The 12,385-nt window shown below is 46.3% G+C and overlaps 1 protein-coding gene across 3 annotated transcripts in view; it reads left to right on the forward strand.

Moving 5' to 3' along the window:
• Positions 1-75: 75 nt before the first annotated feature.
• FKBP6 (FKBP prolyl isomerase family member 6 (inactive)) overlaps positions 76-12,385 on the forward strand; it is a 28,871-nt gene continuing 16,561 nt past the window's right edge. For 2 of the 3 annotated variants that reach the window (XM_042922042.1, XM_042922043.1), the window contains exons 1-7: positions 162-298; positions 392-509; positions 930-1,019; positions 1,755-1,957; positions 3,170-3,289; positions 11,555-11,749; positions 11,877-11,986. In XM_042922042.1, the coding sequence (XP_042777976.1) occupies positions 242-298; positions 392-509; positions 930-1,019; positions 1,755-1,957; positions 3,170-3,289; positions 11,555-11,749; positions 11,877-11,986 (893 nt within the window). In that variant the 5' untranslated portion in view covers positions 162-241. Of the gene's footprint in view, positions 299-391; positions 510-929; positions 1,020-1,754; positions 1,958-3,169; positions 3,290-11,554; positions 11,750-11,876; positions 11,987-12,385 lie in introns of all 3 variants that reach the window. The other variant, XM_042922044.1, reaches the window with a different exon arrangement.

The following is a 12,385-nucleotide window of genomic DNA, read 5'->3' on the forward strand; positions in this document are numbered from 1 at the left end:
TGCCCCATCAGGCGCCACACTGCCCCATCACGTGTCGCACGTCCCATCACGTGATCCACCACGCGCCACCGGAGGCCCCAGGGCAGTTGGCAGCTGTTGGTGCGAAACGTTGAGCGCCTCCTCGCGGGCCCCGGACGCCACCGGCGGGAGCGGGCGGCGGGGTATAAAGGGGGTGGCTGGGCCACCGCCAGGTGGAGAACGAGGGGTTGAGGGCTCGTGCGCGTCGGCAGGCCACGTGGCGATGGGGGGCAGCGCGCGGAACCCGGGGGCCCTGCAAGGGGACAACGCTTCCGGCCAGGTGAGAGGCTGGGCTTTGGGGAGCCACGGGCAGGGGGTGTCGGAGTCGGGGTGCAGGCGGGGCGCTCTGAGGTTTTGTGTTTCTCCCCGCAAGTCTCCATACCAGAGGTTAAGTCGGAGGATGCGGGACATTTCCGGGGACCGGGGCGTGTTGAAGGACGTCATCCGAGAGGGTGCTGGAGAGCTGGTGACACCCGATGCTTCCGTGCTAGGTACCATCATCTGCCACCCAGCAGGAGATGTGAAAGTACCGGTCATCAAGTGTTTTCTGCATTATACCTAGAAAGGTGGGAGGGAAGGCTAGGTTTAAAACACACACAAAAGAAGGGTAGACCCCGCTCGCTTTATTACACTTCGGGCTTTTAAGGGAAAGCGAAGGAACCCATCTCCCCTTTGCATGAGGCCAGTGTAAACAAGGGACATTCTGAGGCCCTTGAACCTCACAACCAAGCTCTTGAATCTCACGGCCAAAGGGCAGGCATCTAAATGTTGACCAAAGATTTTCCTATCACTGTGGGTGGGAGGCGACTTGAGTACATCGAGTTCCCTTTTTTTTTTGTAACGGAGAATTGATATGGAGGGGTGCATGTTCTTGATTTTCCTTGAATTTTTTTTTTTTTTTCTGGTCCTAGTGAAATATTCCGGATATCTGGAGCACATGGACAAGCCTTTTGATTCTAATTGCTTTAGGAAAACTCCTCGCTTGATGAAACTTGGAGAGGGTAAGTTGAGATTAGCAACTACAAAAGGAGGAATTGTTTGGGGAAACTGTTCAGAGCATGGAGTCCTTGAGTTGGTTTCTCTGAGACCGGGCTTTGCTACACCAATCATGGTCTTGTCCGCATTTCCCCCTGAGGCCTAGGTACTTGGGAGATGGTTTACCTGACAAGGTTCCCTTTGCATCCCAAGAACTATTGGGCTTGTTCATTTGTCAACTGGACACTTATCAAGCAAAGGTTTAGTATCCGTAATTCATGCTGGAAAGAGAAGAGATACTCAGATGATTAGAATATCTCCACTAACGTGGTGGAAGAGGTTGATTGCATTCACAGAATTGGATGAGGTCCTGGGAGGTATAAGTAGTGTTGCGGGAGTGTTTAATGAAGCCACAATTGATTCCAGCTGGGAAGATCAGGGAAAGCTTCATGAAGGAGGGGGTATGTAAAATGAGCCCTGAAGTTTGAGTAATATTTCAGTCAGTGTAGAAGCTGGGTGTGGGGTGAGGAAGCAGGAACTTCTTGCAGGAAGAAGGAACACGAGCAGTGATGTAGAGGCCACGGAAGTCTTGGTTTGGCAATGGTGGGGTGGCGGGGAAACAAAACTGAAAAGTGAGTTGGGACCACAGTGCAGAACACTCGGAGTCTGTTGTGGAAAGATCTGGACTTCAGGAAGAAAGAAATTGATAACCTTGGATCAGGATGCTGGGCGAGCTTCAGATTCTTTGTCCCTTCTTCCAGATATTACACTTTGGGGCATGGAGCTGGGCCTTCTGAGCATGCGGAGAGGAGAGCTGGCCAGGTTTCTGTTCAAACCAGCCTATGCCTATGGAACGCTGGGCTGCCCTCCCTTGATCCCCCCAAACACTACTGTCCTGTTCGAGATTGAGCTGCTTGACTTCCTGGACTCCGCTGAGTCAGACAAGTTTTGTGCCCTTTCAGCTGTAAGTTCCGGAGCACAGATGTCCATACTAACAGCATGCGCTAGTGTGTTTGGTAATTCCCCTACCTCGATCGTGATAGTCTGCCCCACGTTCCACCACAAGGCTCCCGTGTGGCAGTGGTAGTGGCGGTGGAGGAGTTCCCCCGCTTCCTGGTACACCTCTGAGTATGGGCAGATGTTCTAGGCCAATGCTGGGCCTTGGGTTTGTTCTGGACCCGCAGTTTGAGGTGATTTTTTTTTTTTAGTCATCATTTTCCTAGTTTTCCCTGCAAGACCATGAACGTTGGCTTCTCAACATTAAGTTGGGTTTCTAACAAGTCAAGCATCGGTAGTGATCAGCTAGGGTGAAATATGGTTTCTTGGCCAACCCCGGCTACTTGATAGCAGAAGAGAGTATTAACTAGATGGAATACCAGGACGTCAGGTGTAGATGGGGAAAGTCCCAGGCAAGTGGGAACACATGACCACTGCCCTCATAACTCAGATGTTGTCTTTGTGGCCTCTCACTTCACACATCCCGTGGGTGCCGTATGCACTCTCAGTCCTGCTCTCCCACCCTGTATGTGTGTCCTTAGATGTCCACCCAGGTTTGTACCTGGATATGATGTCTCCCCAGCTAAGCTGTCATTGCCTCAAGGGAGGGCCCTTTCCTTTTTCTGACCTTCCCATAAAACCGGTTCTTGCAAATGCCTGGGGCCCACCTCTGGTGTACTGATTGAGAATCTCAGTGGGGGAAGGGGTGGATAGGGCCAGGACATCTGTGTTTAAAAAGAGACTTCGTGGGTGATTGACCTGTACCCAGGGCACAGCATTGTGGCCATGAAGACCAGTAGGGCCCCGGCCAGACCAAAATCTCTTGTTTGTTGGACAAATGGTGGTTGTGAGACCCGCTTTCTGTTTGGCAAGTTCCATCAGTTTCTGATTTCGTGAGGCCGTGCTTCTTCAGGGAGCATCTCTAGAAAGACTGAGGGAGACCAGTGTGTGGCTCTGGTGTCTACGGTGGGAGTAGTAACAATAGCAACCCCCTTTGTCTTCTGCCGGGCATCACAGAGACGACCTCTGCAGGGGCACCAGGCCCAGTGCTTGGCACCCACACAGCAGTAAGCAGAAGTGCATCATCTGAAGCAGAAACCCTAACATCTGTAAGAACACTTGCACTGTGGTGTCACGGCTTTCAGTTTCCTTGTTGGGTGTCCTTGTCTTTTTTCCTCAGGAGCAACAAGATCAGTTTCCGCTTCAGAAGGTCCTAAAAGTGGCAGCTACCGAACGGGAGTTTGGCAACTATCTTTTCCGCCAAAGTCGTTTCTATGATGCCAAAGTGAGGTATAAACGGGTAAGGATGCTTCACAAACATAAATTTAGGGGTGCCTGCCTGGCTTAGTCATAAGGGCACGCAACTCATGATCATGGGGTCATGAGTTTGAGCCCCAAGTTGGGTGTAGAAATTACCAAAAATAATAAATTTTTAAATTCAGACCCTTAAAATGGTCTCTCTTTTTTTTTTTCTTTGAGAGAGAGCATGGGGGCCTGGGGGCGGGGGCAGAGAGAACCTTAAGCAGCCTCCGTGCTCAGTTAGACATAGAGCTCAGTCCCACAACCCTGGGATCATAACCTGAGCCAAAACCAAGAATCAGACATTCAACTGACAAAGCTACCCCGGCATCCCTGAAAATGTTTTTACAAAGTTCTTGGGGTGCCACGATGGTTCAGTCAGTTGAGTGTCCAACTCTTGATTTTTATTTTGTATTTATTTTTTTTGGCTCAGGTCATGATTTTCGCCTCAGTGTAGAGCCTGCTTGGGATAGTCTCTCCCCGCCCCTCCCCCCCCCCCCCCCCCCCCCCCGGCCCTGCCCTGTCCCTCCTCCTCCCCCCTCCTCCCCAGCACATGCAAGCAAGCACCTTGTTGCGCATGTATGGCTCTCTTCCCATCTCTAAAAAAACAACCTAAAAACTTTTTAAATGTTCTTGTTTGTTCTTATTTTTCACATGCAGTCTTTGAAAAAAAAAGTCTCATTAAAAAATTCTCATGCCGGGAATAATGACTGAGAGAGGGGACATGGGATTTGAGGAGCCCAGTAATGTTCTGTGTTTGTGTCTGGATGTGGTTACGTGGGTGTGTTCAGATTGTGAAAGGTTGTTGAACTGTCCACTTGTTTTACCTGTGTGTGTACGTTTGTGTGTATTTCAGTAAAAAGTCTTTAAAAGTTCTCCTTCCAGGATTAGGTCCTACCAAATGATTTTCCATCCCGCTTGCCATCTTCATTTCCTGTCTCTCTGACGGTGGAGCTTTCTCTAGCTCTCTGAGGTGACTCCATTCTCACCAGGCTTCTGATTGTGGTTTGGCTTCGTGCATAGGTTATGCTGACAGGAATTCACTGTTTGCTTTGTAACTCATTCAACAAATACTATAAGCATTTTCTGTGTGCCAAACTGTGCCCTAGGTTCTAGAGGCGAGTCTAGGGGTATTCTGATTTTCTCTCATTTGCGAAGGGAGCCTAAATCAGTCAGAATTTGTATTCAGCAGTAAGCAACAGAATCCTGAAAAACTTAAATCTTCAGATTTAATTTTTATTTAAATGAGAAGGGAGGCAGTCCAAGGGTGGTAGATCAGTTCCACAAAGCCGTCAGGGATTCGGGTTCCTTTTGTCTTTCTGCTCCACTACCCTTAAACATCTCCTTGTCTTTTTTGCCCCGAGATGGTCCTTCAACCTGTAGCATCACATGGTCCCCTGGGCAGGAAGGAGGGAGAGGAGAAGAGTGTGGTGTGTTCATGTTAAGAGCTCTCCAGAAGTACTCCCTTAACCCGGTGACTTTCGTTTTTATATCCTTGGCCAGACCCATATTCAGCGGACCCCGTTGACTGTAGGAAGCTAGGAAATGTAGTTGGTGTACCACTGCTTTGGGTGACATAGAGGCTCTGCTAGAGGGGGAGGGAGATTGATACTGGGTAGGTGGCTAAAGGTATCTGCCAGGTTTGGTCTCTGCGTATTGCTTGAGAGAGAGACACGGAGACTGGAGAATGCGTGTGTGTGCGTGCTTTCGGAATGCTGATAGAACCAGGGTCCTGAAAGTGGAGGGTATAGGCTTGGGTTCATAGTTGGCTCAAATCGTGGATACTATTAATGTTGTGAAGTTTTTTGAAACCGAGCTTGCTCACATGGGAAAAAACTTTCCAGTGAACAGACCAGTCCTTCCATTGTTAGTCCTGTTTCCCGGGTCTGGTCCCCTGAGGTGGTCCCTCTTTAAGCCTGTTTGCTGCTTTTTCTGGCATTGTGAATTGATACTCGACATGCTTTAGTTCCTGTTTTTGACATCTCTTGCTTCTCGTTCTGGAACGTGGATCTCTAATTCCCACTAGGGCTTTCCCTCTGCTCTCTGGTGTTCTGGTTCAGTGTTCTTATCCTGGGCTGCCCTGTGGTTCTGTTTGTGGACTTCCTGTTGTTTTTCTCCACTTGCCCCCTTGTGCTGATAGAGCGCATCCTTACATTTCTAAAAATATTCTTGTAGTTCACACTTAGCAGTTGGCATATGGAGTATAGAATTCTAGGAATTCTAGCATGCAGCCATCATCCCTCAGATTTTGAAGAATATTGTTTGATTCTAGCTTTACAATGGCTGTCAGGAAGTCTGGATAAAATTTAGGTTCCTGTACCTTTATATGTGGCTTTTTCTTTTTCTTCTCTGTAAGGATGTAAGGATCTTTCTTCTTCCAGTGTCATTAAAAGTTTACAGTGGTGTTTGTGTTTTTTAAAATTTGTTGGTATTGAGCCCCTGGTGCATCTTTCAGGAAACCTGTCCTGTGTTCTGGAAACTTCCTTCATCTATTTCTTTGGTAATTTGCCCTTGTTTCTGTCTTCTCTTTTTTGGGACTCTTGGTTGTCAGTCCTCCTGGATTGAGCCTCAACTTTCCTTTTTTTCTGTCCTTGCCCATCTCGCTTTTGCCATCCCACTGTCTGGGAGCTGTCCTGGACTCTATTTGCCATCTCGTCTGAGGAACGGTTCATTCATTTGTTTTGTTTTGTTTTTTTTTTAACTTTCCCCAGCATTCTGTTCTTGTTTCACGCATACATCAGCTTTTCTTATGTTTTGAGTATTGGTTGTAATTTTCTTCTCTCTGCTTTTCAGATTAAAAAAAAAAAAAAAAACTCCATTCTTTTTCTACCTGATTTTTTTTTTTTTCCCTGCCCATTGGATATTGTCCATTTGTCTTAGGTTTGGTGGTAGGTCCCAGACTCCTATCATTAGGTCAGTGTTACTGTTTCTTATGTGAAAGGCTTGAGGTGAGTAAAGCAGGGCTGGTTGGTAGCTGTGCTCCGTAATGGTTTCCGATGCCGAGCACTCTTCCATCTCTCTGTGTTCCCATTTGTAGGGCAGAGCTCTGGGCCTTGTGGTTGAGAATGGTGGCCTCTAAATTCCAAGCACCGGAGGGAAAAGAGAGGGCTGAGAGTATGTACCTGTGACCCTCACACTGAGTGATGTTTTCCAGAACCTTGTCTTTTGGCTCTAACCAGCAGCTGCAAGGAAAGCTGGCAAATCCCTATACTCCGATTGCACGTGCGCCCAGCAAAAAATCCTGCTACTATGGGAGAGGGGAGGACAGCCACTGGGAGACAGGAGGCCGTCTCTTCCATAGAGGCTTTCCTCAAATGTCTCGCAACCTTCAGCTGCCCATTAGGATGGGAAAGAGGCATCGGAAGTGCTTGGTAGGGCACGTCGCAGTGTGTCACTTGGCCTCCCACGTGTCTCTGTCCACTTGTTTCCGCAGGAGCCACTCTGTTCTCCATCGCCTGCCTGTGTGAATGCCTGGCTACCAGCGTCCTGGGAGCCGCTGGGAGCCGAACAGGGGAACGGGACAGAGGACCTCTCTGGCTGTTACTGAAACGGTCCTCTAATACCCCTGTTACCAGTTTACCTCCCTCCTGCCCTCTGCTGTCCCTGAATCGAGAACTCTTTTGGTTCTATTCCATTTCTCCAGAAGATAGACTCCATGATCCTGGAGGTGGTGGGGAGGAGTGGCCATCTGGATGCATAGGGACAGGGACTGAGTGGCAATGTTCAACGTGTCCTGTTTATTCAGCTCCACTTCTACAGTAGCTCTGATGGCTCGTTCTGTCAGTTCCTGGGGCTCTGAGCTGCAGACCAGCCCCTTCTTTATTGGTGCTCCCTTCTGCTGGGTTGGTCAGACTCTGCCATCTGTTCTGACATGTTGGGCTTGTTACCAGTTCTCTTGTTCTTTGTTCTTTGTTCTTGTTGGATTGTGCCCTTCTGTTCCATAGGGCAGGAGAGACTAAAAGGTGAGTGTGAAGTCTGTCTTGCTCAGCCACAGGTTTTGCTACCTGCTCATGATAGAAATGTTCTCCGTCTTCAGAGCGGGAAATTGGTGTTGATTGAGTGCCATTGTTCCCAGCCTTTTGCTCAGCTTCATGTGGGACGTGCCATCTAGGCAGGGTCCTTGCCTTCACGTAATGGTAACATAGGTAGGGAGATAAAAGGTACTCCCAGTGACCAAGAAATCCCTGTAGTATCTAGTACTATAGCCTTTCGGAGGAGGAAAATCTTTGTGGGCTAGCCCATCTGGTAGTGGTTTCTTGGAAGCAATGGCACGGGAGCTGAGTCTAGAAGGATGAAATGGCAGAGAGAGAGGCAAAAGATAATTCTGGGCAGGAGAAAAGGATGAGCAAAGGTGTAGAAGTGAGAAGAGCCTGTTCAAGGGCCAGTTGGTGGTCATTTAGTCTACAGCACAGGTTACATTTGGAGAATACCAGGAAAATAGAGTTCAGGTAACCAGATTCAAGAAGACCTTAAAATGTGTACGGATGGGTCTGGACTTGCTGAAGAAGAAGGAAGGGGAGAGTGAGGTTATAAAAGTGATATTTAGGGAGGACGTGAAGGTTGGTAGCACGCAGGTAGTGTGTAGGAGCTCATGAGAGCCAATTGTAAGATGGCTCAGGAAGTTTTACGAGCTGGTTAATGTTACTTTGGCAGCTTGAGATCGGCCAGGGTTAAACTGTTTACACCACAGGAATGGGCACACCCTGCAAGGCACCCCTTCCCCAAGAGCTGATTGTTAAACATTTACCAGCACACCACCATATGCAGGACACGTTGAAGGGACAGACTTTTGTTAGTGAATTTTCCATTCCACGTGAGGCACTGCTTCAGGCGTGTTGCAGCTAAGCCTGTCACGGGGATCCCGGAATGTGTTTCAGAAGGTGGGAATTGTGCAGATAAAAGTTTTGGAAATATTTTCAAAACCAAGTAACTAGACCTGATGATGATGTTTTATGAGTGACAAAGGAAACCAAAGAATAGACTTGCTTGAAGCTTTCTCATTTGAGAAAAATTTTTAAACAGGAATAACTGGCAAAAAGATGTATTAACTTCAGTTTCACTCACTGGTGAGAACAGCCAGATAAAGGTGGCCTGTAGAAGATGGTTTCTAGGTGGCAGACTGTCCCATGATTCCGTTTAGGAATGGGGCCAGAGTTTAGGGGACAGATCCAGGTCGCTGATAGGAGACCTGAAGCAATTCAGAAGGTGTGAGGGCAATGGACAGAAACTTCTGTGACAAATGCCTGGGGCTTGGAGATGAAAGGGGAGGCAAAAGAAGGCTGGTGGCTCTGTGCCTCCGGCACCATCTTGTCTGATGTGTTTTCCAGTTTGGCTGTCGTCTTCCAAATGGGGTCCTGCCTGTGAGTCACACTGACACTGCTCAGGCTTTGTCTTCATCGCTTTTCTTCCTTTGCTATTGTTAGAATTCACATACCATGAAGTTTACACTTTTAAAATGCAGTATGGTGGTTTGTCGTGTATTCATAAGGTTGTGCATCTGTCAACACGACATAATTCCAGGTCGTTTCATCACCTTGAAAAGAAGCCTTGTACCTGTTGGCAGTTCCTCTCCTATCCCTCAACACCCCTTGATCGCTCCTATTTTGCTTTGTTTCTATGAATTTGCCTATTCCTAGACATTGTACATAAATAGAATCCCCAAATGTGTGGTGCTCTGTGTCTAGCTTCTTTCACTTAGGTGAACTTTGAAAATATATTGCTATGTTGTAATGTGTATTAATGCTCTATTCTTTCTTTAAAGATGTCTCAATTTTGATAGAAATGTGCAAACCTAAAATTCATCATTTTGATTATTTTCAGGTATGCAATCCAGTGGTATTAAGTACATTCAGTATTGTGAAACTGTCATTACCACTGCCCATTTCTGGAACTTTTCATTATCCCAAACATTGTTTAGCTATTAAACAATAACTCCCCATTCTCCCCCTCCTCCAGCCCCAGTAATCTTTATTTCTACTTCATGCTTCTCTGAATTTGTCTCTCATGGGTACTCATTTAAGTGGAATCCTACAATATTTGTCCTTTTGTGATTGGCTTCTTTCACTTGGCATAGTATTTTCACGATTCACCCATGTTCTAGCATATACCAAATTTCATTCGTTTTAAGGTTGAACGATATATTGTGTGGATTTAACTGGGTTTTGTTCATTCATCGGTTGGTGGACACTTGGGTTGTTGTTTCCTCTTTTTGGCTACTGTGAATAATGTTGCTTTTACATCGGCGTACAAGTTCTTGTGTAGACCGAAGTTTTCATTTTTCTTGGGTTTGTGCCTAGGAGTGCAAGTGCTGGCTCATGTAGTAACTCCCTTGGTTAACTTTTTGAAATCCTGCCAAACTATTTTCCATAGTGGCTGCAACATTTCACATTCCCACCAACAACACAAGGGTTCCAGTTACTCTGCGTCCTCACCGATGCTTGTTTTCCATCTTTCAAATTATAGGCATCCTAGTGGGTGTGGAGTGGTATCTCATGATTTTGACTGCACTTCCTGATAACCAAAAAGATGTTGCCCATCTTTTTATGTGTTTATTGGCTATTTGTAGGTCATATTTGGAGAAATGTCAGTTCGTATTCTTTGTCCATTTTTTTTTAACGTTTGTTTATTTTTGAGAGACCGAGACAGAGTGTGAGCAGGGAAGGGGGCAGGAGAGAGGGAGATACAGAATCCAAAGCAGGCTCCAGACTCTGAGCTGTTGGTTCAGAGCCTGACACGGGGCTTGAACTCCCAAACCATGAGATCATGACCTGAGCTGAAGTCAGATGCTTAACCAACTGAGCCACCCAGGCGCCCCTTCTTTGCCCATTTTTAATTGGATTTTCTTCTTATAAAAGTTATTTATATTGTCTGGATAGTAGGTTCTTCTTAAATATGATTTACAAATATTTTCTCCGATTCTTGAGTTGTCATTTCACATTCTTTTTCTTTTCAGGAATGTACAAGTGTCTTTTCATTCAAAAATACAAAATCATCTATAGGCATACACAGTGACATCAGTAAGCCACTGTGTTATTAGTTTAAACCAGTAAATGATGGTTATAGTGACTTTTTTCAGTCATTTTCTTTGTTTTCTTGATAATATCCTTTGAAACACAAAAGTTTTTAAACTTGAAGTCCAGCTTATCTTTTTTATGTGTGTGATTTGTGCTTTGCATGTCATGTCTAAGAAACCATTATCCAAAGTCAGAAAGATTTATATCTGTTTTCTTCTAAGAGTCTTACAGTTTAACTCCTCCATTTAGGGGTATCATCCATTTTGTTAGCATTTGTATATGTGTGAAGTGGAAATCCAACCTCACTCTTTTGCATATCGACAACCAGTTGTCCCAGCACCATTTGGTGAAAAGACTACTCTTTCCTCGTTGAATGGGGCTGGTACCCTTGTTGAAAATCCATGGACTCTACACAAGTGTAGGTTTGTTTCTGGACTCTCAATCTACATTCTCCATTCTATTCTCTTGATCTGTGTGTGTCCAAACCACTCTGGCTTGCTTACTGTAGCTTTGTAATAAGCTTTGAAATTGAAAGTGTGAGTCTTCCATTTTTATTCTTGTTTTAAGTATTGTTTTGGCTACTTGACATCCCTTGAATTCCCATGCAAACTTTCAGATCAGCTTGACCATTTCTGCAAAGACTGTTGAAATTTTGGTAGTGGTTGCTTTGAATTTATGTATCAACCTTGGGAGTATTGCCTTCCTATTAAGTCTTATACAGGGAATGTATTTCCATTTAGGCCTTTAGTTTTTTCTTTAAAAAAATTTTTTTTAACGTTTATTTATTTTTGAGACCGAGAGAGACAAAGCATGAACGGGAGGGTCAGAGAGAGGGAGACACAGAATCTGAAACAGGCTCCAGGCTCTGAGCTGTCAGCACAGAGCCTGACGCGGGACTCAAACTCACGGACCACGAGATCATGACCTGAGCCGAAGTCGGCCGCTTAACTGACTGAGCCACCCAGGCGCCCCAGGCCTTTAGTTTTTTCAACAGTGTTTTGTAGTTTCCAATATACCGTTCTTGCATTTTAAATTTATCGTGACTTCATTTTGATGCTATTATAAATGGAGTTGTCGTCCTCATTTTTGGATGGTTTATTGTTGGAGTATAGACTTACAGCTAACTCTCCTGTGTTGATCTTGAACTCATTTTTTTTTTTTTTAGCTCTAATACATTTTTTTTCTGGATTCTTAGGGCTTTTAATAGCAAGATTACATACCTCCTCTTGACTACCTATTTTCCTTGTCCACAGGCCTTGCTGCTGCTTCACCGGCGATCAGCACCCCCTGAAGAGCAGCACCTGGTGGAAGCAGCCAAGCTTCTTGTCCTCCTTAACCTGTCCTTTACATACCTGAAGCTGGAGCGGCCTGCCATGGCCCTGCGTTATGGAGAACAGGCTCTGATCATTGACCGGAAGAATGCCAAGGCCCTCTTCCGGTGCGGACAGGTGTGTTGGAGGGCAGGGACTGGGGAACGAATGCCCAAGAAAAGGTAGTGGTGATGTTCAACTTGGGCCCTAGAAAAACACTGTCTTTCCTAACCGAGTGTGTTTTTAAAACTCCATCCTTTGACAGGCCTGTCTTATCATGACTGAGTATCAGAAGGCTCGAGATTTTCTAGTCCGAGCCCAGAAGGAACAGCCCTTCAATCATGACATCAATAACGAGCTGAAGAAACTGGCCAGGTGAGACCTCTGTTTGTGGGAGTGCGAACCAAAGAGAGAGATGAGCCTTGGGGCTGCGGTTCACGTCTGTCCACCTGGCGAAGGACTATTTGGCAATGTTGTGTGGAGCGTGTTACAAGGCAGTGCCCCCTAGAGCTGGCTTTAAGAAGTGCTAAACCAACAGCTCCCACTGAGGAGCCTGGGACAAACTTCAAAACTGCAAATCCGGATCCTATCCCATCTCCCTATTCCCCACCCCTTACCCCCAAAGTAAGCACTCTATAACAGGCGGGCCAGTGTAATTTTTTGAAAAGGTCTTGTTCGGGGCGCCTGGGTGGCTCAGTCGGTTAAGCGTCCGACTTCGGTTCAGGTCACGATCTCACGGTCCGTGAGTTCGAGCCCCGCGTCGGGCTCTGGGCT

The sequence above is a fragment of the Panthera leo genome, chromosome E3, assembly GCF_018350215.1.
Source record: "Panthera leo isolate Ple1 chromosome E3, P.leo_Ple1_pat1.1, whole genome shotgun sequence".
NCBI classification, from domain to species: Eukaryota; Metazoa; Chordata; class Mammalia; order Carnivora; family Felidae; genus Panthera; species Panthera leo.